The following is a 27,812-nucleotide window of genomic DNA, read 5'->3' on the forward strand; positions in this document are numbered from 1 at the left end:
CATTTCAATGGCTCCTGTTCACATCTGAGTATTCTGTTGCCTGAGGCTAGGTTCACACCTAAGCGAATTGAGTGCGGTTTCAACCGCATCCAAATCGCAGGACATTTTAAAATACATTGTTTTCAATGAGGCTGGTTCACATATGTGCGATGCATCCGCACTGCGCATTGCCTCCAAACCGCGTGCGGTTTTTATGTCTTGCGGTGCGGCTCAGGTGCGAATTCAGTCCCATTATCTTCTATGGGTACGCATCTAAATCGCAGGTGTGTTGCGGTTTGAACGGAAGTTTTTTTTCCTCCTCCACCACCTCCCCCTTTTCCTAGTTCCTCCTCTGTCTGTTTCATGCTGCTGAGGTGAGTAGCCATGTCCAAAAAACGGAGCAAAAAAGTCACTGCTAAGGTGAAGGACTGTGTGGATTCCGAGGAGCTTATCCGCCTTGTCAGGGAGAACCCACAAATCTATGACACCCGGCATCCTAAATATAAGGACAATGTATTGAAAAAAACTACCTGGGTTGAAATTACCAAAAGCCTTTTGCCAGAGTGGAGCATGTGCTCATCCCAAGTTCAAGCTGACAAAGGTAAGTTTGTTTTATTTTTTCATTCCCTAACTTCTTAAATTATAATTCTAAGTAGACCCCAATAACTACAGTGCATACCGCCCACAAATCCAGAGCAGGCCTTTATCCAAGCATGCATTCTGTGTGGACATGTAAAGTCTGCTAACCCATACCATGCCACATGTTTTATATCTTGGCATGGTGTTCCTAATGCACCCTGTCCCCGTGTTGCTGGTGGCACGTGACTCATTCCCACACCCTTGGTCATTGTTTGTATGAGTCTGCGTGTGTCTATCACCAAAATATGTAAACTCACTTTACCAAGTATGTTTGCAGATCCTTGGGGGAGTGACTATCTGTATTTGTCATCCTATTATGACGTTATTGGCCATGGTGGTCTTACAAAGACATCATCCTCTGTACAATGACACCCAGCAGAACACACATAACAGTGTCACCAAGCCAATTTTTGGTGTTTTTGTCCAATTGCAGGTAGAGAATCACTTCGGAGTCCTTAATATGCTGCCAAAAGATAACTTTAATATTTTTTTTTCAAGATGCATTCAAATTACACATAGTGACATTTTTAGCTTAGTATTTTATGTTTTAATATTTAAAGGGCCATATATTTTAATGACAACACCACATTTTTTGGTTTTAATTGCCTGCATCTGCCAAGGTAACTCGCCAGCTGGCGATAGAAAGTAATTAAGAAATTGATCTCGAATCAATTTCCCACTGCTAGTGCCCCTAGTCAAACTCCACTGTGCCGCCTCCATATTATGCATCATGGAATCCTCATAATCAATTCCATCACGTTCTCGCACATAGTTGTGCAGTGCACACGCAGTTTTCACAGCAGAGACAGCATGCTCCAAACTGAGATTGATGGCGGTGTGCAATATTCTCCATTTATTGGCAAGAATTCCAAATGCACACTCTACTACTCGACGTTGCCCTAGTGAGCCGATAATTAAATATTCTTTTATCATTGCTCAGCGCTCTACTTGAGAATGTCGAAGAAGATTTTTACCAAGGGCAAAACGCTTCGTCCCCTACAAAAACAAATGGGAGGGCTGGCTCATTTGTTCGGGCAAGGAGGAATCGTTTGGTAAATCCAGACTATTCGCCCTTATCATTCTCCCAAATGTGGAATGATTAAATACACCAGAATCAGAGCTGCTACCATAAGCATCCCACATCAATATAAATGAAATTATATTTGGCATCTACCACTGCCATTAATACAAACGAAAAATATTTTTTATAATTAAAAAACTGACTCCCACTATCAAATGGCCTCAGGATGCGTATGTGCTTGCCATCGATGGCTCCCACACAGTTAGGAAAATTACATCTCTCCCAGAATTCATCTGATATCTTCAACCAATCTTCTTTTGTAGGCTTTTTGAAGACCAATGGTTTTAGTACATTCCATAAAACAAGGCATGTTTCATGTACAATGCCAGATATAGTTGATTTTCCAACCTTGAACTCATAGTGGAGACTTCCAAATGAATTTCCTGTAGCTAGGTACCTTGAACAAATAAGAAATATTAAATAATTATTATCTTCTCTTTTTTACAGTGGTATACATCAAGAATCGTTGGCGAAGCATGCGTGATGCCTTCAAGAAATACAACAAACATCTAAGAGAAGTGAGGAGTGGCTCGGGGGCACCAGCTAGAGTACCCTATATGTATGCAGAGGACCTTGCCTTCTTGAAACCACTCATAGAGATGAGAGAGTAAGTTATCCTCTACATCATCTATGTATCGTGACTATATATTTAGCATTAGTAATGTTTCTATTTTTAATAAAACAGGACCGAAGCAAGTTGGGACGAACAGGATGTCCTGGAGGTTCAACCAGAGAGCCAATCTGAGGCACAATCCGTGCCAGCAGTTTGCATTGATCCAAATGAGGAAATACCTGAAATGCCACTTGGGTCAGATCTATGGGTCACACACCCAGAGACTGACTCTGGATTGCCTGAGCCTATGCCTGGACCCTCCTCAGCTCCAACAACCATTGCGCGGCCTGCCAAAGTGGCACGTAAGCGAACGCCAGTATCGCAGATGGACATAAGCGAGCGTCTTCTAGAGATGTTACAACAAATGGCTGGAAAGGTGGATGCTTTCTTATGTCCAGCTACAATACTGGCGCTTAATTTTGTACCATTGATCAAAAAAGTTCTACCTGAGAGATATTTAGAAATGCGAACCACAGTAGAACACGTTCTGCAGTCATTTACAGTGCCAAGCGAGCAACATACATTGGAAAGGCCATATGTAACAAAAGAAACAACACACATACACTTACCAATGTCAGGCCAGTACCCAGACCCAGGAAACCAACCTTACCCCTATGTTCCTCCATCCTACACTTCAAGCTTTCAGGAGCCAACTTCAATATATGAGGTACAACAGAGGCGAACTCCATATCCCATCCCATCCACATTCCCTTCAATTATGCCACAAACACAAATGCAGGGGATGTATGTGCCACAGCAACATGGGCCTCAGACACATGGGCCTCAGACACATGGGCCTCAGACACATGGGCCTCAGACACATGGGCCTCAGACACATGGCCCACAGCACCATGGCCCACAGCACCATGTGCCACAGCACCATGGCCCACAGCACCATGTGCCTCAGCAACATGGCCCACAGCAACATGGCCCACAGCAACATGGCCCACAGCACCATGTGCCACAGCACCATGGCCCACAGCACCATGTGCCACAGCACCATGTGCCACAGCACCATGGCGAGTCTAGCCATGCTTCAAGCACCGAGATTGATGAATCTACCTCAGCAAGTCAATACTCCTCAGACACACCATTATTTCCCAAAACATATCAACATCTCTAAAGTTTACGTTATGCCCACAGTAAACAAGCATGTGTGCATATTTTGAATCAAAGTTTAATCCAGAGGAAAACTTGAAGGCAAAGTTTTTATTTTTTATATTAGTCCAAGCAAAAATATGTTGTCTATTTCTTTATTTTTGTGAAAAAAGTAAAAAATAAATATATTTTTGGGCATCTTATGTCTGGTTGTTCATTTATAAGTACAGATGTTGGATATTTGAAACCAAAAATGAATACATGCTTCAACATCAATTTGAAAATGCACATAGGTGTGGAAAAGTACCTTAATGTGATTAATAATCTTTGTGCAGGCTGGATGCTTGCTCTGAAGCATGTGTTCTGGCGCTCCAAACTATGGTACGTTAGTCCTAACAATTCATCAAAACTTCAAACAAAAATAAAATTTTTAATTATAAATTTAATATGGAACAATGGAGAAAGAAAATGTTTAGCAAAATTAAATAAATAATCACCTGGTTATTGACATGCGTGTATAATTAAAAAACTTGTCCTCATGCCCACGGAGATCTTCATATAATATAATGAACTGCCCTCTTTCATCCCTATTTGCAATGATAGGATGAACCCAGTATCTTCTTCTTCTACTCCTCCTTCTCCTCCTTTCAACTTCCAGCAAGATTGCTGCTGTTGCAGCAACAACTGTAGGCATGATCATGGGCAGGGCAGCACACATTTCTTAGGAAATCCAAATCCTATTCCACACTATACTGAATGCTCGTGAAAAAGGAAGAGTCCAAGAAAGGTCACTCCCTTTTATTACCTACATCATCACACAGCTAACAATGATTGGCCCTCACCAAAAACGCAGCTCAAATAATTATTTTTTAGAAATCGCACCCGATCCGCAGCTAAACCGCAGTTGATCCGCAGAACACCCTCTAGAGAAATTCGCAACGGGAACGCAGCTCAAAAACGCAACGCACTAGTGTGATTCCGGCCTGAAGCAAACGCCTGAGGCTGCATTCACACCTGAGCGTATCGTTTTCAGGTGGAAAGTCACGCGTTTTTTGACAAGATTTTGCAATGTTTTTGTACAGGTCAAAAAGTCACCAATGTAAAAAGCAGAAAAATGGCTGTAATCTACCCAAAAAGAAGCTCATGTATTTTTTAAACTTCAGGCAACCGAACACTCAGATGTGAACAGGGGCCATTGAAATGAATGGGATTCTGCTTATTGGGCTTTTTGTAACTTTTGAGATGTGCGTTTTACGAGCTGCAAACGCTCAGGTGTGAATGGGTCCTGAAGCTCAAAAAAGTACATGAGCTTCTTTTTGGGCAGATTACAGGCGTGTTTCTGATTTTTGTGACCTTTTTGACCTGAACAAAATCGTGGCAAAAATCCCAGTAAAATCGCACAACTTTCCACTTAAAACGATACTCTGTGGTGAGAATGCGGCCTTTGGCCCCTTTCACACTTGTGTGACTTGTCCTGCAACTTGGCACTGCAAAGTCGCATAACAAGTTGTACCCCATGATTTCCAATGAGTACCATTCATATCTGTGCAACTTCAAGTCACACCGACTTTAAAGTAGTCCCTGTAATACTTTGGTCCGACTTTGATGAGAGTTGAGGTCCATAGACCATAGGCATGCGCTGAAATCGCATCAAATCGTGGCAAAATTGTGAGACTTTTAAGTTGCGGCAGTGTGAAATTATATTCATTAAGATAAAAAGCCTTCTGTGTGCAGCAGCCCCTCTAAAGCCAGGTTCACACTGGTACAACGCGACAGCCATACGATTGTGGATCCAACTTTGCCCTGCGACTTGAAGTCCGACATCCATCCGACTTCAATGAATGGAGATCTAATTTGATCCCGACAATGGTTGTCAAGGTCTGCGCGCAAGGGGCTTATCGGAATCTGGGGGTCCCCTTTAATAAGGGGGCCCCCAGATCCTGGCCCCCACCCTATGTGAATAAGTATGGGGTATCAAACCCCTACCCATTCACCCCCCAAAAAAGTCATAAGGGGCCACTGGGTGACGTCAACCGGCAAAGGCAGAAGACATCAGCGGAAGAGGGAGAAGAGCCAAAGAGGGGAGAAGAAATCGTAAGACGCGGAACTGCTTAATAATAAATAATAAATTACTTTAAATACCTGTGTAATGCACCTTTTTTTTTTACACTTTTTTTAGGTAAATGGGTAGGGATACAATTTACCCCATACTAATTCACATAGGGTGGGGGGGCCGTGATCTGGGGGGCCCCTTTTTAAAGGGGCTTTCAGATTCCGATAAGCCCCCCCACCAGCAGACCCCGACAACCAACGACCAGGGTTGTCAGGAAGAAGCCCTTGTCCTCACCAACATGGAGACAAGGTGCTGTGGGATGGGGGGCACAAGGTGCCCCCTTGCCCTAATGCACCCATATCCCCAAGTTAAGGGAATGCGGCCTGGTACGGTTTAGGAGGGGGGGCACTCGCTCGTCCCCTCCCCCTTACCCGACCTGCTGGGCTGCGTGCTCGGATAAGGGTCTGGTATGGATTTTGGGGTGACCTCACGCCGTTTTTTATTTGGTGTGCAGTTCCCCTTTAAGATCATCAGAGCACAAGTCGCATGCCAAAGTCGGATCAGTTAAGATCGCGATCCTACTTTGATCCGACTTCAGTGATACTCAATGGGCTGAAGTTGGATCAAAGTCGGACCAAAGTAGTGCAGGGAGTATTTTCAAAGTTGGACCAACTTGTGTCGGACCAGTTGAGACGGCTCTCATAGGGAAACATTGATTTTCAAACGTCATGCGACATGAGCTCCCAATGTAGGAGTGTTTGACGTATTAGTGTGAACCCGGCCTAAGGCCCCTTTCACAATACCTCGACTTCAAAGTTGCTCAACTTTACCGTGATTTTGCGGCCGCCATTTTGACGTGGTTTTGCCGTGATTTCAGGGAGACTTAAGGTCTCTGGACCTCAACTCACATCAAAGTCGGACCAAAGTAGTGCAGGGACTACTTTGAAGTCGGTGCAAATTGAAGTCACACAGATATGAATGGTACTCATTGGAAATCATGGGGTATGACTTGTCATGCGACTTTGCAGTCCCAAGTTGCACCACAAGTCGCACAAGTGTAAAAGGGGTCAAAGGCTGCATTCACACCTGAGAGTATTGTTTCAGGTGTGAAAGGGACCGAATACTTACCTAAGGTCCCTCTCTGTCCAGCGATGTCCACGAGTGTCTCAGCCGTCTGAGATTCTCCCTCCTGATTGGCTGAGACACAGCAGCGGCGCCATTGGCTGCCACTGCTGTCAATTAAAGTCAGCTAGACAATCAGGGGAGAGATGGGGTGTGGCCGCGTCAGGGCTACATGTCTGAATCGACACAGGGAGCTGTGACACAGCTCAGGTGCCCCCAAGCTGCTTGCTGTGGGGGCACTGAACAGGAGGGAGGTGCCAGGATCACAGAAGAGGGCCCCGAGAAGAGGAGGATCCAGGCTGCTCTGTGCAAATAAACTGCACAGAGCAGGTAAGTATAAGTAAGTACAGGGAAAAATAAATGAGACTTTACAATCACTTTAAAGCCTGACTTAAACCACTACTTCTTTGAGATTTGTAACGATTTGATACAACTTCAGTACTACTTTATGAGAGGGGCTGTCCATGTCACATGGAGAAACAGTGATGTTATATACAAAAGTTTAATTAGCAAAGGGTATCGTTCACTTCTTTAATGCCGCGTACACACGATCATTTTTCGGGTTGTAAAAAACGACGTTTTTCAGGCTCTAGAAAAAACGTTTTTTTTTGTTCAACTTAATCGTTAAAACGGCCTTGCCTACACACGATCGTGAAAAAAAAAATGCTCTAGCAAAGCGCGGTGACATTCAACACGATTCGCGCTTTTCTGTCTGTTACAGCGTGATGAATGTGCTTACTCCATTACGAACGGTAGTTTTACCAGAACGAGCGCTCCCATCTCATAACTTGCTTCTGAGCATGCGCGGATTTTTCACGTCATTTTAGCCCACACACGGCCATTTTTTACAACCCGAAAAACGATAATGTTAAAAACGTCGTTAGAGCATGTTCGCATTTTTTTTTTTGCCAATTTTTCAGAACCCGAAAAATGCCCTGAAGCCCACACACGATCTATTTTAATGACATTTAAAAAAAAACTTAATTTTTTACAACCCGAAAAATTATCGTGTGTATGCGGCATCAGGCTCAAGTAGTGCTTATAAGGACACAGGCACAATTTACATTATAGTCTATGGCAGTGAAATCATGCTGAAGTCCTGAAAAATGTATTGAACAAGCTAAAGTTGGAATCTGATTGGTTACTACGCACAGCTGCTCCAACTTTCTTATATAACATTGTCTAATATCGTTTCCTTTTTATGTGACCTAGAAGGTTGCACAATTGTGTTTGTGGACTTCCCACAATTCTTCTGCCAATGGAAACAAGGAGGAGGATTCTTTTTTTATGTTGGCTCAGTTCCTGAAACTATTTGTCAAGCTACACACAAACACGCACACTTAACCGAACACTAAACATGACAAGTCCAACTGATTCCAGTGAGTTGCTGTTTTTTGTGAATGGGAAGAAGGTAAGATGTTGATTGCAATCCTTTACTACTAGCTCTGACAGTCTGTGAGTAGTTTAGAAGTGGACATATATTCTCAGAGGGGTTAGGACTGCAAAATCACAGCTGTGCTCACACAGATCACATTGCCAGTTATCAGAGACTGGAATGAGGCGGGGAGGAGGTTGAAGGCTTCTTTTTTTTTTTTTTTTTTTATCCCTGCTAAGGCAATAGCATTACGAAATGACTAGGAGCTGATGTTAAATACTATCCATAAGATGCAAACACTCAATAACGTTCTTAAATCCTGCTAAGGTCACAATCCAAATATTCAATCAATTGAGCCAAAAAAAATTATGTGTCACTCCTAATCAATATCACCCAACATCAATCAACAGGATGATGAGAGGGGTAAACTGAGTGATGTTGTTGTGAATGAGAACCACTTGGTGGTATAAGAGATATCACCAAATTAGTGATAATAAAAAAAGGATATGTAAGAATGTTAAATAAATATATAAAGATGGCAATCATGTACCATAAAATACAAGTGCATTACATACTATGTATTAAACGTGCAAAAAATTATTTAAATAAAAATTAAAACGTGAGTCTCTGTGCACACTCCACACTCCAAGGTATGTGCAAAAAAATAATAAATAATACAATCAATCCAGTGTCCAAGATCAAACACAGCAAGGTGCTTCAATGGACAATAATTTTCCAAAGTGAATAAAGTGTTCCAATAAAGTGCTTAACTTCACAGTAGGTCCCACATTGCATAACGTGCAACACAAGTAATCAGTTTCCCCAAGCCTCTCACCTCAGAAAGGCTTGTAAAAAGCCTATAGATCTCCAATGCTGCTGGCTAAATAGCACAGCAGATACGCCTGTGATGGGAAGCTCGTTAACCCTTGTCACCCTCGTCACACCAATCCCTCTGGTCAGTGGTCCCCAGGCTCCAGCAACAAGTTCACAGGTTGGATGGCTCTCAATCAAACAAAAAAAGCTCCATATTGTAAAACTGATAAATAGATTTAATGAATAAAAGCAAGTACACTTACAGCAGGCTCGTTTAAAGACAGCGTGTAGCGTAGGGTTGCCAACTCATCCCTTTAAAACAGAACACATATTAATTACACGGGTTCTGAGGCTAATTTAATGCAAATAAGGCACCAAGTGAGTTTAATTACCTCCTTAATCAGCCACATACTGGTCACTGAAAGTTCAACATGGCACCTCCATAGAAAAGAACTCTTTGAGGATCTGAAAAAATGAATTGTTGCTCTACATATGATGGCCTAGCCTATAACAAGATTGCCAAGACCCTGAAACTGTGCTGCAGCACAGTGGCCAAGACTATACAGCTGTTTACCGGGACAGGTTCCACTCAGAACAGGCCTCGCCATGGTCGACCAAAGAGGTTGAGTGCACATGCTCAGTGTCATATCCAGATGTTGTCTTTGGGAAATAGATGTATGAATTCTGCCAGCATTGCTGCAGAGGTTGAAGGGGTGGGGGGGATCAGCCTGTCAGTGCTCAGACTATACGCTGCACGCTGCATCAAATTGGTCTGCATGGCTGTCCTCTCAGAAGGAAGCCTCTTCTAAAGATGATGCACAAGAATGCCTGCAAACAGTTTGCTGAAGACAAGCAGACTAAGGACATGGATTACTGGAACCATGTCCTGTGGTCTGATGAGACCAAGATAAACGTATTTGGTTCAGATGGTGCCAGGTGTGTGTGGTGGCAACCAGGTGAGGAGTACAAAGACAAGTGTGTCTTGCCTACAGTCAAGCATGGTGGTGGGAGTGTCATGGTCTGGGGCTGCATGAGTGCTGCCGCCACTGGGGAGCTACAGTTCATTGAGGGAACCATGAATGCCAACATGTACTGTGACATACTAAAGCAGGGCATGACCCCCCCTTCGGAGACTGGGTCACAGGGCAGTATTCCAACATAACGACTCCAAACACACCTCCAAGACGACCACTGCCTTGCTAAAGAAGCTTAGGATAAAGGTGATGGACTGGCCAAGCATGTCTCCAGACCTAAACCCTATTGAGCATCTGTGGGGGCATCCTCAAACGGAAGGTGGAGGAGTGCAAGGTTCTCCCGTCCTTCCGTATGTCCGTCCACCAGCTCTGTGATGTCGTCATTGTGGAGGGGAAGAGGACTCCAGTGGCAACCTGTGAAGCTCTGGTGAACTCCATGCCCAAGAGGGTTAAGGCAGTGCTGGAAAATAATGGTGGCCACACAAAATATTGACACTTTTGTTGCCAGCGGTTGAGACATTAATAGCTGTGTGTTGAGTTATTTTGAGGGCAGCAAATTTACACTGTCATACAAGCTGTTCACTCACTACTTTACATTGTTGCAAAGTGTAATAAAATATTTACAAAAATGCGAGGGGTGTACTCACTTTTGTGAGATACTGTACATCAGAAATATGTTGGGGTAATATAAACTTTACGCTGGGCATGCCCTAGATTTCTTTCATTCAAGCTGTTACATGACAGAAATTTAGCAGATTCCTTCATCCACACTAGACAACATGGATAGACAAAGTTCCCCTGTTGGCTACGGTATTCTGATTGTGGCTGTCAAAATACTTGTGGCTTCATCTGACTGGATACCGTTACTGTTCAGTTGACAATTTTCCACCCAGCTCCTTCAACAAAAGTCAATTGAATTAAGTCTGATTGCGCATGAATTGGCCAAAATCTGAGCTGTGTATGGCAGCCTTTAGCCAATGTGTTTGAAATGATTGTAAGCAGATGAGGATCATAATGTTACTACGGTAAAGATTGCTGTTCCTGGACACCAAAGCAAATGACGAGCACAAGAATATCAGAAAAACAGCATTCTGGACTGAACACTTGATTCAGTATTCTGTGAGTACAGAATCGCTGAGAACTGTTATGTATTAAGCTGGTCACTGATCAAAATATGGCCAGTTCAGCTGGTACCAGATACATTTCAATCATTGTGTGGCAGTCCCCACTCAACAGAGGTTGATCACTTGATTGACTTCTGTCAAATGGACACGTTGAAAAACTTTTGAGACATGAGAACTTTCTTTTTCTGTGTTTCAGTGTTTTCTGATGGCAGCTAATTCCTCCATCCACTTTGTGCATGACTAGCTTTTAATAAGCTACGGGCTGAATCCAAGTCAAACATAGGCATACCTCCCAACTTTTGAACTTCAGAATGAGGGAGGAAGTGATCTGTGGTGCACGTAGCTCAAGTTCAGGAATGCGTTACATACAAGGTTCAGGGGTGCATTTCATACAGAGTGCATGGTTCAGGAATGCACTGCGTGCAAGGTCCAGGAGTGCGTTGTACAGAGTGCAGTGTTCAGGCGTGCGTTGTACAGAGTGCCAGGTTCAGGCGTGCGTTGTACAGAGTGCCAGGTTCAGGCGTGCATTACGTACACGGTGCAAGGTTCAGGAGTGAGTTGTACAGAGTGCCAGGTTCAGGCGTGCGTTGTACAGAGTGCCAGGTTCAGGCGTGCGTTGTACAGAGTGCCAGGTTCAGGCGTGCATTACGTACACGGTGCAAGGTTCAGGAGTGCGTTACGTACAAGGTGCAAGATTCAGGAATGCACTATGCACAAGGTGCAAGAATCAGGAATGCATTATATACAAGGTGCAAGAATCAGGAATGCATTATGTACAAGGCTCAGAAATGCAAAACGTTCAGGGTGCAAGGTTTGGGAATGCAATGCGTACAGAGTGCAAGGTTCAGGAGCCAAAGGAAGCACACAGGGGGTCATGTAATACAGAAATTTTTGATGGGTCCCACTTAGCGGACGTTGGATAGACTGGCAGAGCCCCCTGGAGCACAGTGGTGTGGAGGGTCAGTAGTAGAAGTCCCAAGAGACGCAGTAGCTCAGCAGCCAGCCTCCAGGCTCACCATCTTCTTGATCCACATAGCTTGTCTTAGTGTCTTTGCACAGCTGGCACTGGAGGGTGGCCGCCGCCGTGCTCTGCTTGCAGAGAGGCAGCCTGAGTTAGGGGGCAGAGCTAGAACACCGGCTCTAGGGCTGTAAAAATTCCATGTGTGAACATCCGCAAAAGCATCATTGGTTGCTAGGACACCGGCAGTCCCAGCAGCCAATGACTTCAAAGCAGATCATGCGAGCAGTGGGGGGTGGCAAGCACCTGGCAGAGGAGAAGGCCAAGGGACACAGGTGCAGCTGACAGGAATCCGCCGGCAGGGTCTAAGTTGCTGGCTCCACAGGACAGACAGATTTACCTGACGGGACTGGAGATATGTTGTGCCCGGGTTTCAGGTGGACAGAAATCCGGGCACGAGTTGCGAAACCCGTACTGTCAATCCTGTACAAGTGGCAACCCTTCTAGGCTGTCACAATGGAGTGATGTGGGCCAAAGTCTCTATACACTGGGATCGCGGGACAAAGCTTGAAATGCAGGAATCTTGGGAGGTATGCATAGGTCTCATACATACATGCAGGGCTTTTTTTTCTCAGAGAATAGGTACAGGAACTCCCCCTCTCCAAGTCACCTCTTGTTTTTGCCCCTACCCACTTTTGAGCAACATGCTTGGTTCCACCACCTACCCACCTTCCAGTACTACACTTTTTAGGGGAATACAGAACCAAATATCATTTGTGGTGCGAAGCAATTTGTATGAAATTTGTTAATGATAACAAGATAAGCAGTAAAATGTATCCCCTGCAGCCAGCAACAATAGATCCCCTGGCAACAATAGATCTCCCCCAGTAATAATGGACCACCAGCAGTGGCGTCTCCAGCTTTCATATTTAGGGGGGGCACATGGGGGGACAGGGACAAAAGTAGGGGGGCCAACTATAAAATGCAATTATATATATATATATATCCTGGGGCCCTTTACTACGATCCCACTATGGGCCCTTTCACATGTTCTGCAGTGAGCTCCCTTCCTACTATACTGGGGCCCCCCAGGGTGGCAGAAAACAAGAGATATATGTCACCAGCACACCAAGATAATATAAGGGTCCAAAGCAGTGGGAGAACTATCAGGGTTGCAAAGGTGGTCATGCCACCGGGGCCTGGTGTTCTGCCACAGTGGGGATCCCCAGCTGTCCTGTCCCTGCTATTTACAGCGCTGGTCTGGCGTCTGTCTCCTTGGCAGCGGCGGCAGTCTATTAGGACCTAGTGCTGGTGACATTATGGGTGCATGCAGGGGAAGGCTGGCACTATTGGTTATAGAGAGCCGAGCCCCCAGCTGGTCACCTAGCAGCAGTAATGCTGTATAACCTTCTCTGTTGACATGCTGATCTGCATGTGATCCAGGTGATGCTCCCAGTCAGATCTAATAAACACAGTATTTATTAGCATCAAGAAGGGTACAACCACATAAATATAATCAACCGTATGATCAGCAGCCATGTGGGCTCTATGCCTGTAAAGTGTGGGCTCTATGCCTGTAAAGTGTGGGCTTTGATCAATAAAATCTCTGATATTTATGACTAGGATTTGACTAAGAGCATCACCTGGATTGCATCCCGATCAGCATGTCAGAGAAGGGTCCACTGCTGCTAAGCAATGTGCAGGAAGCTCAACTGTCTACAACCAATAGAGATGGGCTCGGGTGTGTTTGAAATCCCACATGCCCGATCACGCCAGGAAGCCGACACTCCACAGTGTTAATCAATGTATGGGCTGCCTAAGAGCTAAGACCAGCCATAGACAGTTTAAATCTCAGCTGGTTCAGCAGAAACTGGCTGAGATTTGAACCATTAATGAGCAGATTCTCTTATAATTATCACTAGTGGTTGCTGTAGAGCCACTGGTGATAATCACTGTTTGTCGGGAGAATATAATTGCTGGGCAGGAGGGATATTCCCCTGTCACCACTGTCTGTTGATGGGGGAATCATGCAAGTTTCTTTCCTGCAATCTGTGGATGCAGGAAAGAAATTTGCACTGTATATTATCTGCCTAACTGAAAGTGAAAGTAAATTGTGAATGTTTTGAAAGAACAGGAGAGGGGGAGGGAGACAGATGGGGGAGAGAAGGGATGGAGATAATGTAGTTCAGTGATTACAGTGTACTGCAGTCTGCAGTGCACACACTTAAACACGGTCCAGGCTAGAATATCTGGTTGTGTGAGCGCTCACATTATGCAGTGATGGCGAGCAGAGGGAGGGGGAGGAATCCCCCGTAGAGCTGACTGGGGACGCTCTCCCTCTCGGGGAGCAAAATACAAAAATTGCAAAAAAAAAATAATTTTTTTTTTTTTTTTTGGGGGCGGTACATGGTGGGGCACAGCATGATGTTGGGGGGGTCAGGGCCCCCTCTGGCCCCCCCCTAGGGACGCCCCTGACCACCAGCAACATAAGACCCACCCCAAGCAACAATAGATTCCCCACCAGCAACAACAGACTTTCCCAGCAACAATAAACCCACCTGCAAAACATAGATCACCTCCAGTAATAGGTGCACCTACGACAATAGACCCCACCCTGCATCTAGCATTAACAGACCCTGCAACACACCCAAGCACCACTTTGACATTACATACATACAGTGGAAGAGGTGTCGGAACTGCGTTCCCCCACGTTCCCGCTGAAAAAAAGCCCTGCATACATGTGATGACTGGATGCACAGTGCAGACAGTGCTTGTGATTTCTTGTCTTTACTGCTGGCCTTCTCCGTTCTATTCTATGCAGTAATGGGGCCTTCTATGGGAGATCACTGAATTGAATCTGAACTACTGTATAAAACCAGCCACGGGTTGCACACACTGTTCTTACTGTCTGAAAATAGCATTGCTGCCAAACTTTTCTGTGTACTGAGACCCTCTGCAGGCAGTTAGAATGTGCTTCACCTGCCACCTTCTACCCTTGGATAATACTACATTGCTATGTGGTTTGTTATTACTAGCGTAGCCAGAATTTGCAAGTCCATATTCATTATAAGTTTAATTCAGCTGATTGCATATTAAATTCCTGAGCTGACACTGCACTTGCATAAATATGCTTGGGGAGGAAAAACAATCTTTTATACCTGTGTACACAAACCCGTGCATACACAGAAACAAGCACAAAATTTGTTCAAAGCTGAACTAGGCAAACATAAAAGACATAAATAATGCAGTAATTGTAGTGTAATTAATTTTAAAGTGGAGGTAAACCCTCTCAAATAGTCAAATACCCAGTGAAGTGAATGGCCTCAGATGATGCACAGAGATTAAACAAAGCCTCCTACAAAGGTTTTACTTGTTTATCTGCCGCCCTCTGTTCACTACACCCCTTCAAAAGGGCAGAGAAGTGCTAAAATCTTTCTTCAAATATCAGGAGCACAGAGAAGGGGGTGTGGAGGCTGCAAATTACACTGTGTGAGAGCTGATTGGACGAAAGGCACACCCCCCCCCCTCCACACAGCAGATGAACTGCCTTGTGAATAGATTGGCTCTTTCTGAGCTCCCTCCCTAAGGCCCCTTTCACATTGAGGAGTTTTTCAGGCAGTACAGCGCTAAAAATAGCGCTGCTATCCCGCCTGAAAAACTCCTTCACTGCAGACTCAATGTGAAAGCCCGAGTGATCTCCTGTCAACAGCATCTTTGGAGCGGTGAGAGGAGCGGCATGTATACCGCTCCTTCCCATTGAAAACAATGGGAAACCGCGGCAATACCGCCCGCAATGCGCCTCCTATAGAGGCGCATTGCGGGCGGTATTAACCCTTTATCAGCTGCTAGCGGGGGTTAATACCGCACCGCTAGCGGCTGATTCCCGCGGCAATACCGGAGGTATAGCGCCGCTATTTTTAGCGGCGTTATGCCGCCACCGCAGCTCCCGCCCCAGTCTGAAAGGGGCCTAACACAAATTTATCTCGTATGTCGGGAAAACCTCCCAGAAGTGACTCATGCTGATAACAAAGTAACAAAGCACCAGAGAGAAATCACACTTAGAGCTTTGGGGAAAGATAAGTAAACACTACAGATATATGTGCTTTGCTCAGATTTCATGACTGGTATTTACAACTACATTAAGTTATTGAATGTATTTTTCGAATGCAATCAATGTATGAACCTGAATTTGACCGGATTTCAGCTTCTTGCAGTCAGAGGAGGGGGGTGCATTGCCCTAAAGACAATTTGCAGAGTGAAGTTCCCCTTTAAAGAAATCTAGAAATCTAGATACAAAATAGATACAAATATGAATATTGCACCCTAAATTATTAAAACTTTGCTAACTACACATGATCCCCTACTCAAGCTAAAGTGTTGGACACAGACAGGTGTGTCATACACATTTATTTGCACATATTACATAGATCTATTGTGTGATTCAAGCAGTATTGAAACCAAAAGCAAACATTTATTATATTGTAGCTTACCAATTCTTAGCAGAGATGGCTTCATTAGTTTTCTTTTTTATGTTTTCTTTCTTTTACTTTCATCTTGTAATCCAGCCAGTAAGTCTGTTTTTTCAACAGAACAAGCTCTCATGTTGAGACAAACCATTTACCACTGACAGGGGTGCTTTCAATGAACAGCTTTTAATTATTTATATAAAAACCTTTATCCCAAAAGAAAAAAAACTAGTGCCGTTAATACTTGTGCAACTGCAGTATGAGCTAGAACTTGGCTTCAGTCTGCTTAGTGTATCTAAATCTACTTCTACATCCAACACTCCCCCCCCCCCCAGACTGACATTGCTGCTGTGCAAATGTGCCCCCTGTGCTCCTTCAACCAGGGCTGGGGCACCCTAATACTGTGTTACTGGCCAGATCACTAGGAAATCGCAAACAAACGTCCAGAGCCGCCATCAGGAATTATAGGGCCCCTTACACAGCTTCAGGCATGGGCCCCCTGGAACGGGGGGGGGGGGAGTGCTGCTTTTTTATAGAAAAAAGGGGGGTTGTCATCCGGGGCCCTGGGAATCTCTGGGCCCCTGGGGACCCCCGTACCCCTAAAAAATAAAATTGGCCCTTTAATAAAAAATTAAATAAAAATATATTAGAAAAAATATATTTTTTTTTATAAAAAATAAATAAAAAAGGGGGGGATTGCCATCCAGGGCCCTGGGGGCCTTCGGGCCCCTGGGGACCTCTAAAAAAATATTTTTTTTTTAATAAAAAATAAAATACAAATATATTAAAAAAATATATATTTTTTTATAAAAAAAAAAAAAGGGGGAGTTGCCATCTGAGGCCCTGTGGAGCGGCCCTGACCACGTCTAATGATTGATAAGCTGCAATATACAGTATTTTATGTTTAGATTGCTACTCTTTATTATTAATTTCTAGTGATTTTCAAGCATTTTCTTGTGTTCTACATTTAAAGAAAACCTACTGAAGAACTACCCCTGGAGGAGCTGCTGGTTTGTTTTAAGTGGTACATTTACCTTCTGAAATTCCTGGGGGTGTGCCACACTGGACGAAGAAGACCCAGAACTAATGGCGTCTGCCCCATAAATACCCTCCCCCAGCATGCACAGCGAGGCTCAATCCTCCTGATTGGCTGCTAGGGAAGAGCACCCAAACATTGACTCCACTGCTGCCATCTACTGCACTGGGATGGGAAGAACACCCCAGTACAACAGAATGAGCCCACAGCACAGGCAAGCTGAGACAGAGACCCAATTTAAACATTTTAAACAGATCATAGTTTAACTACACTCTGATCTCCCTCTGAATTTAAAGCGGCGCTCCACCCTAAAGTGGAACTCACGCTGATCGGAACCCTCCCCCCTCCGGTGTCACATTTGACACCTTTCAGGGGGGAGGGGGGTGCAGATACCTGTCTAAAGACAGGTATTTCCGGCCACAACAGTCTCGGGCAGACTGCGGGCATGACGTCACCTCCCAAAAGCCCCCCCCCCCCGTTGTGTGCTGGGAACACTCGGCTCCCAGTACACAGTGGGAGCCAATCGGCAGGCGCAGCGTGACTCGCGCATGCGCCGTAGGGGACCGGGCAGTGAAGCCGGAGCGCTTCACTTCCTGGTTCCCTCACCGTGGATGGCGGGGGGAGCAGCAGAGTGACGAGCAATCGCTCGTCCTCTGCTGTGGACGGCGCTGGACTCCAGGACAGGTAAGTGTCCTAATATTAAAAGTCAGCAGCTGTTTTTTGTTCATGGCACATCCGCTTTAAAAAGCACCGGTACTTTGAAGTAACCAGGCGCTACACTACTATAGAGATTTGTGCCTTTCTAAACATTTAGGCTGGGTTCATGCCTTTTTAGATGAGCATCTACACCTTCTCCAAATACACTTTTGTTGAATATAGTCATAAGAAGCTAATTCAATTTTTTTTCTCTTTCTATGTAGATTGTTGAGAAAAATGCAGATCCAGAGGTCATGCTATTGCCATATCTGCGAAGGAAGCGTATCCTTTGAATAAAGACAACGAACATTTTTCATTTTTTCCAAGGTGTATTTGTGATGTATGCACAGTTTAATGTTTCCAAGCCAATTTTTTGGTTTAAGTACATAAAGGATAAGTTCACCTTTACAAAAGAAAATAATAAATGCACATTTTTATCCATTAATCCAGAGGGATCTGTAAACGAATGACGCAGCCATGTGGGTGGAGCCCCGAATGGCAGTGCTCTTTTTGAATTGTGACAGCAGGTACAGGAAGAAGATCCCTGGGCCACTGTCACAGGGAGGTGGGGGGACAGGGAAAAAAACAGGGAAATGCTGAACGTGTTACAAGTTACACTCTAAATATGGGTGAACTTATCCTTTACAATGTGGACACGTATTTAGCGCTGTAGGCATATACAGTATACTGTAAATAAAAAGAAGAAAGTGCAGTATTGAAATTGATACAAAAATTATTTCTTCTTGACCAATGCACCATCACAATATTCACATTTTAGCAACTGTACAGTTTTAAGCAACCATGCTCTTCCTCAAGCCATGTGTGGATGTGTGGCTTGAGGAAGAGCATGGTTGCTCGAAGCTGTACAGTTGCTAAAATGTTGTGAGAGTGTATTGATCACGAAGAAATTATTTTTGCATCAGTTTGGATACCACATCACCGTCTTTCTATATATGATTTTGTCGGAATATTGGGATCCACATCTTTAATGTGTAAATCCTGAGTTCAAGATTCCAAGTGATAAGTAACAAGTGTGTCTCAACCATTTCGATTATATATATATATATATAACAAGACTCCAAGATTCCAAGTTTTAATGCTGCTTATTGCTTATTGCTAAGCTGGCCCTTAGCTTTTCACCTCTCCCCTGTAGCCATGTGAACTCCTGTATACACATTATCCTGTATACACATTATTGGGTATGTCAAGTAGCCAAAGGTAGTAATAAGCTAAAGGAAAGGAGAGGTGAGAATCCTCTCTCATACTATGCGTAGCAAAGCAAACCAACAGTCCAGTACTTCTAGCCTAGTTAAAGGGGTTGTAAAGGTAAAAGTTGTTTTACCTTAAAGCGGATGTGCCATTAAAAAAATATATTAAAAGCCAGCAGCTACAAATACTGCAGCTGCTGACTTTTAATATTAGGACACTTACCTGTCCTGGAGTCCAGCGCCGTCCACAACAGAGGACGAGCGATCGCTCGTCTCTCTGCTGCTCCCCCCGCCATCCTCAGTGAGGGAACCAGGAAGTGAAGCGCTCCGGCTTCACTACCCGGTTCCCTACGGCGCATGCGCGAGTCACGCTGTGCCCGCTGATTGGCTCACACGCTGTGTGCTGGGAGCCGAGTGTTCCCAGCACACAACGGGGGACAGACGGGAAGTCGGGAAAAACACATCTTTTGCCCAAACGTGTGGCCGGAAGTGGGTGCAAATACCTGTCTTTAAGCCCTGTACACAAAACAGACAGATGAGCTGTTTTCATCAGACAAACCGATCATGTGTGGGCCCCATCTGTCTTTTTTCCATCGGTGTTAAAAAATAGAACATGTTTTAAATTTTTCCTATGGATAGAAAATAAAAAACGAACCTTAACAACCCCTTTAAGGCTTTCCTGGCTGAGGTTGCACTTAGGCCCCGTACTCACGACCAAACATGTCTGCTGAAACTGGTCCGCGGGCCAGTTTCAGCAGACATGTTTGGTCGTGTGTGGGCGCGAGCGGGCCGAATTCCAGCAAACATTTGCCCGCCGGGCCTTTTCCCAGCGGACAAATATTCCTGGACTTGTTTTAAAACAGTCCGCTGGAATCCTGCCCGCTCGGACATGTACGGTCGTCAGTACAGACCTACCGTACATGTCCAGGCGCCCGCCGTCCCTCGCATGCGTCGAATGAATTCGACGCATGCGTGGAAGCATTTTAAAGGCGGGCCGCCCACGTCGCTGCGTCATTGTCGCGGCGACACCGCGTCATCGACGCGGCGACACCGCGGACACGCCCCGCGTATTGTTTACGCGCGGACTTCTGTACGATGGTGTGTACAACCATCGTACAGAAGCCCTCTGGCAGACATGTATGGTGAAAACGGTCCGACGGACCGCTTTCACCATACATGTTTGTCCGTGTGTACCCGGCCTTAGAGTTGCCACCTCATCCCTTTAAAACCGAACACATATGAATTACACAGGTTCTGAGGCTAATTTAATGAAAATAAGGCACCAAGTGAGTTTAATTACCTCCTTAATCAGCCACAGAACCTGTATAATTAATATGTGTTCTGTTTTAAAGGGATGAGTTGGCAACCCTAGTCGCACTCCTTCCCCTTCACGTACAGTGCAGGGTTAATAACTTCCCCATTAGACATCTGTTGAAAACTCCTGATGGAAAACAGTTCAGCCGGCCGCAGCTGTCAATCACTGCATTCTGACAGTGGAGTAGACCCACTGGGGCAGATCCACAGAGAGAGTACACCGGCGTATCTACTGATACGCCGGCGTACTTTAAAATTTCCCGCGTCGTATCGTTGTTTTGAATCCTCAAAACAAGATACGGCGGCATTTGAGTTAGATCCGACAGGCGTACGTCTTCGTACGCCTTCGGATCTAAGATGCAATTCTTCGGCGTCCGCTAGGTGGCGTTCCTGTCGTTTTCCGCGTCGAGTATACAAATTAGCTATTTCCGACGATCCACGAACGTACGATCGGCCGTCGCTTTCTTTTACGTCGTCTCTAGTCGGCTTTTTCCGGCGTATAGTTAAAGCTTCTGTTTCGTGGCGTATAGTTAGACCTGCTATGTTAAGTATGGCCGTCGTTCCCGCGTTTAATTTGATTTTTTTTTTCGTTTGCGTAAGTCGTCCGTCAATCGCGGGATGGACGTAATTTACGTCCAAGTCAAAACAATGATGTCCTTGTGACGTCATTTCGCGCAATGCACGGCGGGAAATTTAGGGACAGCGCATGCGCAGTTCGTCCGGCGCAGGGACGCGCTTCATTTAAATGAAACATGCCCCCCTACTTACCGATTTGAATTAGGCGCCGTTACGCCGCGAGAGATACACTACGCCGCCGTAACTTACGGCGCAAATTCTTTGTCGATTCAAAGCTGCCAAAAGTAAGTTACAGCGGCGTAACGTATCTCACATACGCTGCGCCCATCTAATTGTATGTGGATCTGCCCCACTGTCTTTATTTGTCTGTCATGTTTGTACTTTATATACAACCTAATAAAAATAATTGAAACTGAAAATCTGAAAGCGGCTCCAATCTTTCTCTACTCTATACAAAACTAAAAAGAAAAAAAAGTTAGCTTTAGATACACTTGAGATTTGAATAAAATGGGTGCACACAGAATCTGGTGTAGCTGTGCATAGTAACCAATCATCATCTAGGTTTTATTGGCAAAGCTTAATAGAACAAGCTGAAGTTAGAAGCTGATTGGCTACTATGCACAGATGCATTAGATTCTGCATGCTCCAGTTTTAGTAAATTGCCCCCTAAAATAAAGAAAATAATAATAATATCGCATATATAATTGGGGCACAAGTCATATTGTAATTAAATGATATTAAAAATTACCTTTCTTTTTCAATCTGCAGCTCTGTATTTTTCTGTGAAGTGCAATGCAAAATGGCTACCTGGAGGTGTTCTGTACACAAAACGCCCCCCCCCCCCCAGAAACATAATTTCCTGCTTGTTTGATTGGCTCACTGATTTTTTCCCAGAGTCTACACTAAGATACAAGTCCGATTTTTGGCATCTCCTTCTTTTTGGTAAGATGCTCTCAATAGGAAATGTCATCTAAAGGAATGCAGACCCTGCAATTTTCCCCATTAGAGCCATGATTCTGCAGCAGCTGGTTGATAATAATGAAGCCACTCCCATTAGACTCACTCAGCAAATGAATACAGACAAACATACAGGGATTTCTTCAGAATAACAAAAGGCAAGAATCTGCAACAAAGTTTGTCAAAATCCTTGCATTGTACATACAGTAGATTATTCAGAGGGGAATTTTTTTGGAGTTGCTCTTTTTTTGAACACTGTAACCTTTTCTCCAGTCCAACATACCAGACTTTTAATCATCCATGTAAAACAAAACTAAGTATACTCTGCCAAGTTTTATATTTCCTTATCTGATTTATTAACAGTTCTACTACCTGGTACAAAATATGGATGTGGAGGGGGTGGATGTGGTGCCTGCACTGTGATGGTGTCCGTAATTCATCCAGTCACCAAGAAGATTCAGTATCCTTCAATACCTTTATGGCTATTGCAATCATTGTAATGTATATCCCCAGAGAGGATAACATTTGTGACATGATATTCAGATTTTTATATAATTATAAGGGACGTTCTTCACTAATCTGATAAAGTGAGATTTCTGCTGGGTCTGTCAATGTCTAAGTTAGTGTATTAATGTTTTACAATATAAAATTCATTATTATTACCGTATTTATCGCGGTATAGCGCGCTCCCGTGTATACCGCGCACCCCTAAAGTTGCCCCCGAAATTCCTGTAAAAAAAAATGTTATATGATTTTATTACTTACAGTTTTGGTGTCTTCCCAGCGTCCATCGTCCGGTCCGGCGTCCGTCTGCGGCCTTGGTGGTGTCCTCCCGGCTTCTCCAGCGCACGCCTCCAGTCGAGTCCCCGCTTCCCGCGCTCAGTTCGAACGCCTCCGCCGACATATACCGAGTGCAGTACACTCGGGTACATTCGGCAAGGCTCGGCTTCGCTCGCGCTCTGTGATGTTTATGCGTGAGCACGAGCGAAGCCGAGCCTAGCCAAATGTACCCGAGTGTACTGCACTCGGTTTATGTCGGCGCAGGAATTCAAACTGAGCGCGGGAAGCGGCTATCGGCGTATATCGCGCACCCACGATTTTCCCCTTATTTTAAGGGGAAAAAAGTGCGCGATATACGCCGATAAATACGGTACTTGTTTTAACCCATTCTATGGACCCATTCTTGCCTGAGCATGTGCTGCTCTAAAGCCTGGATATATCTTTCAGCATTGATGATGCCTTTCCAGTTGTGCAAGCTGCCCATTCCATACACACTAATGTACTCCCATACCATCAGAGATGTAGGCTTTTGAACTGAGTGCTGCCAACAAGCTTGAGGGTCCCTCTCCTTTTTGGTCCAAAGGACACGGATCCCATGGTTGCCAAAAAGAATGTCAAATTTTGACTTGTCTGACCAGAGAACAATTTTCCACATTGCAACAGACCATTTTAAATGAGCTTTGGCCCAGAGATTTTTCTTTGCATGATGGAGCTTTACCTTGCATTTTTGGATGGCACCGTGAACTGTGTACCAACGTTGTATGCTGGCCTAGGCCAACAAGGCCCAAGCCTAGGGCAGCACTTTGCAGGGGGGCAGCATGGCAAGCTGATTCAAATTTTGATTGTCCTATCATCCTGGACCACAAACCTTCCTCACTGTGCTATATGTTTTCTGCTGCACCATTGGCATGGTTATATCGTCTTAGTCCGCTACATAAAATTATCTGAAATGTGTGCTTAAAGTAGAACTATAGGCAACACTTTTTTTTTTTCATTTTGGATAGAGTAAGGGAGGGTTATAGCCCCTGTCAGGTTATTTTTTTTACCATCCCTGTTCCATTGCAGAGATTTTCCTTCACTTCCTGCCCCATAGCCAAACAGGAAGTGAGAGGAAATCTATGCAAATTAAGGGAATCCAATGCCCCCCCCCCCCAGGCCCTAAAAACGAGTGTCCCCAATTTCAGTGCGGGTCTTAAACAGCAAGGGGTGTGGCCTTGGCAGGAAGGGGTAGGTCATATTTAAATTAGGAGGTGCACAAGTTTAGTCAGGCCTAGGGCAGCACAAAACCTTAATACACCACTGCTGTGTACACTGACCAGACAACAATTTTTGGAAGTATTCCTCAGCCCATACAGTGATGTCCATCACAGAATCATGGCTGTTTTGAATGCAGTGCCCTCTGAGGGCCCAAAGATCACAGGCATCTATTGCATTTAATTTCAACGCACAGATATTTGGAATCTTTTATGATTTTCTGGACTGTAGGTGATGACGTATTTAAAGTCTTTCCAGTTTTTTGTTGAGGAACATTATTCTCAAATTGTTTAACAATTTTTGAAGAAGCTTTTCACAGATTGGTGAACCTCTTGCCCATCTTTACATCTGAGACACTCTTATGCCACGTACACACGATTGTTTTTCGGCATGAAAAAAACAAAGTTTTTCCAACTTCATCATTAAAAACGATGTTGCCCACACACCATCGTTTTTGAAAAATTATGAACAAAGCGCAGTGACGTACACCACGTACGGCGGCACTCTAAAGAGGAAGTTCTATTCGCCTTTGGGCTGCTTTTAACTGATTCCTTGTTAGTAAAAGACGATTCGCGCTTTTTTGTTTGTTACAGCGTGATGAATGTGCTTACTCCATTATGAATGGTAGTTTTACCTCCCATCTCATAACTTGCTTCTGGGCATGCGCGGGTTTAAAACGTCTTTTTTGCCCACACACGATCATTTTTAATAACACGAAAAACGACATTTTAAAAAGCAACGTGAAAAAATGCAGCATGTTAGAAATTTTTTTTGGTCGTTTTTCAGAAGCCGAAAAACAATGTGAAGTCCACACACGATCATTTTAAATTAAGTTTTTAAAAACGTCATTTTTTTTTCATGCCGAAAAATGATTGTGTGTACGTGGCATTTGGCTCGGTTCACACTTGTGCGATGAAATTCCTGCATCGCATCTGGTTTACACTGAAATCTGCGAACCGCTGCCGGTGTCAATGTAAAGTTAATGACACCCCCAGATTGGTTGGCAGATCGCAGTGTAAACTGTGAAATGGTGCGGGAGTTGGATCACATAGGTGTGAACACATCCTGTGTCCTGCAATGTCCAACATTTAGTGTATGATGAAAGGTGGGAGCCAAGATATGCTTCCTACACTTTGGGAAATACGAAATTCTTTTACTAAAAATATATCCACTGTAGATATGTTGGTAGAGCTATGTTGGTAGAGTGCTGGACCCGAAGCTGGAGGAATAAAGATAATGATCTGAATTTTAGAGGCAGCTCTCTGTCAGTTGGGGTATCGTTGGAAATCACTGGAATATTGCAAACAGTGTAAGGAAGGCAAACATGCCAGATAAATTCTGTAAGTCCAGGAAAATCTTTATTTACCATAACAATTGATCACAAGAATAAGCCAACAATTTTCAGGGGCTTTACACTCCCCTCTCCAATCAGAGCTTAGAAAATGAATAATGTAAAATAAAATAAAAACTGCGTAAAATGTCTTAATACAACACATAGATGCATTATTGTATTATACTATATAAGATAACCATGGTTTATATGCTATATGACAAGTCATCTGAAGGAGTGATAGTAAATAGGTTGTATAAATGAATATATATGGCGTCTGTCCCTTAAGTACCCCTCCCCAGCATGCACAGCGGGGTAACCACTCCCACTAATTCATTGCTGAGGGGGACACTCAATATACCATGACCTGACTGCTGCCACCCTTGGCCTGGGGTGGTAATAACACCCCCAGATGATCAATGGTGGAACACTCCCAGCACAGCCATGGCCCTTAATCACTCTGGTCTGAGCCAAATAACAGCTCGGACCCCCATTAAATTTGAGGCAGCGCCTGTTCCTCAGGAGCAGGGCGCTACACATGTATCTGTGATTTTTAATTCTATTATTTTTTCATTGAGATTACCCTATTTATTACTCTTTACAATTGGGTTAAATCATACAACCATATGACTATATTATTTTAACATTGTCATTGATTATTGTTAGAATTTACTATTCTATTTACAATAATTTCCTAAATATATACTATTTCATAACCATCACTCTAACACATCTTATTTGATTATGTAAATTTGTATCACTCTTTGTGAAATGTAAACCAATAGTATGATGTGTTTTTTTTTTTTGTTTTTTTTTTAACAGAGAAGTTGTTTTGATTTTATTTTCATTGTATGTTACATAGCATATACACCATAATTATTGTATATAAAGAGTATATTATTATTATTTTTATTATACAGAGTTTCTATAGCAGGGGTGTCAAACTCAATTTCATCGTGGGCTGCATCAGCATTATGATTGCCCTCAAAAGGGCCGATTGTATCTGTAAGATTAGATGTCCAGCCCATCCCCTCTCCTTTACATTAGATGTGAAGAGTCACCCCACCATCAGAAGTTGAGTCCCCCACTCTCCCTTACATCACAGTGCACCCCCTTTCCTTATGCTGCTGCTGGGAAGAAGCTGGATGCATTGCTTGAAATCAGAAAGTAAGGGTCTGGAGTAGGACCAGAGGAGGGCTGGAGCTTTCCTTCAGCTGCAGGAGAGGTGCGAGGGCCACATGAAATGGCCTTGTGGGCCGGATTCGGCCCACGGGCCTTGTGTTTGACACCAGTGTTCTATAGCTTCAACAGTTTGCATAGCGCTTTACAACATGAGGGCAGTTATAATACAATTCAATACAGGAAGAATCAGAGGGCCCTGCTCGTTGGAGCTTACAATTTTATTATGATCCTTTTATACAATAATACATCTATGGTTTGTATTAAAATATTTCAATACTCAAAGATTTTTGATAAAGGGGAAAGTTTAGGCTCCTGAAATGTGTTGGCTTGCTTCTGAAATGTGCACTAAGGGGCAGATCCACAGAGATCTGCACCCGCGCAGCATATCAGAGATACGCTACGCCGCCGTACCTTACCTGTATTTAAATCTAATCCTGGAAGAATTTGCGCCGTAAGTTACGGCGGCGTAGTGTATCTCATTTCATTTAAATGAAGCGCGTCCCCGCGCCGAATGAACTGCGCATGCTCCGTTTCTAAATTTCCCGCCGTGCATTGCGCTAAATGACATCGCAACAACGTCATTTTTTTTAACTTAGTCGTGAATTACGTCCATCCCGATTCACAGACGACTTACGGAAAAAAAAAAAAACGCGGGAATGACGGCCATACTTAACATGGCATGTCTAACTACACGCGACGAAATACCAGCTTTAACTATACGCCGGAAAAAGCCGACTAGAGACGCCGTAAAAAAATGCGCCGGCCGCTCGTACGTTTGTGGATCGCCGGAAATAGCATACCTGACACGGAAAACGATGTGGACGCCGAAGTATCGCATCTTAGATCCGAAGGCGTACAAGGACATACACCTGTCGGATCTAACCCAGATGCCGTCGTATCTTGGTTTGAGGATTCAAACCAAAGATACGACGCGGGTAATTTGAATGTACGCCGGCGTATCAGTAGATACGCCGGCGTACTCGCTCTGTGGATCTGCCCCTATAGATTTAGGCAATTTACACAGTTCTGCTGCTCTCACTTTCCTTCTACTTCTCAGACTAAAAATATATCTGGGAGGCATGCGTGACTGTGAATAAGAGGGTTTGTTTCCAGAACAATGTATTTGTTACACAACTGGCAAAACAAGGTTTTACATCAAGTTTTACATAACTTTTCAGTTCATT

General features: G+C 44.1%; 2 protein-coding genes across 2 annotated transcripts in view; one reads left to right on the plus strand and one right to left on the minus strand.

Moving 5' to 3' along the window:
- Positions 1–1,741: 1,741 nt before the first annotated feature.
- LOC120944419 (protein ANTAGONIST OF LIKE HETEROCHROMATIN PROTEIN 1-like) lies at positions 1,742–4,285 on the minus strand. Its single transcript, XM_040358477.1, has 3 exons — positions 3,908–4,285; positions 3,718–3,819; positions 1,742–2,096 (listed from the first exon to the last, which is right to left on the minus strand). The coding sequence occupies exons 1-3, from the start codon at positions 4,126–4,128 to the stop codon at positions 1,742–1,744; spliced, it is 678 nt and encodes a 225-aa protein (XP_040214411.1). The 5' UTR covers positions 4,129–4,285.
- A 3,578-nt stretch (positions 4,286–7,863) lies between these two features.
- Positions 7,864–27,812, plus strand: part of LOC120943718 (aldehyde oxidase-like) — a 189,124-nt gene continuing 169,175 nt past the window's right edge. The window contains exons 1-3 of the mRNA XM_040357193.1: positions 7,864–7,996; positions 18,252–18,309; positions 22,446–22,542. Of these exons, the coding sequence (XP_040213127.1) occupies positions 7,943–7,996; positions 18,252–18,309; positions 22,446–22,542 (209 nt within the window). The 5' untranslated portion in view covers positions 7,864–7,942. The remainder of the gene's footprint in view (positions 7,997–18,251; positions 18,310–22,445; positions 22,543–27,812) is intronic.

Source organism: Rana temporaria, chromosome 6 (genome assembly GCF_905171775.1).
Source record: "Rana temporaria chromosome 6, aRanTem1.1, whole genome shotgun sequence".
Classification (NCBI taxonomy): domain Eukaryota; kingdom Metazoa; phylum Chordata; class Amphibia; order Anura; family Ranidae; genus Rana; species Rana temporaria.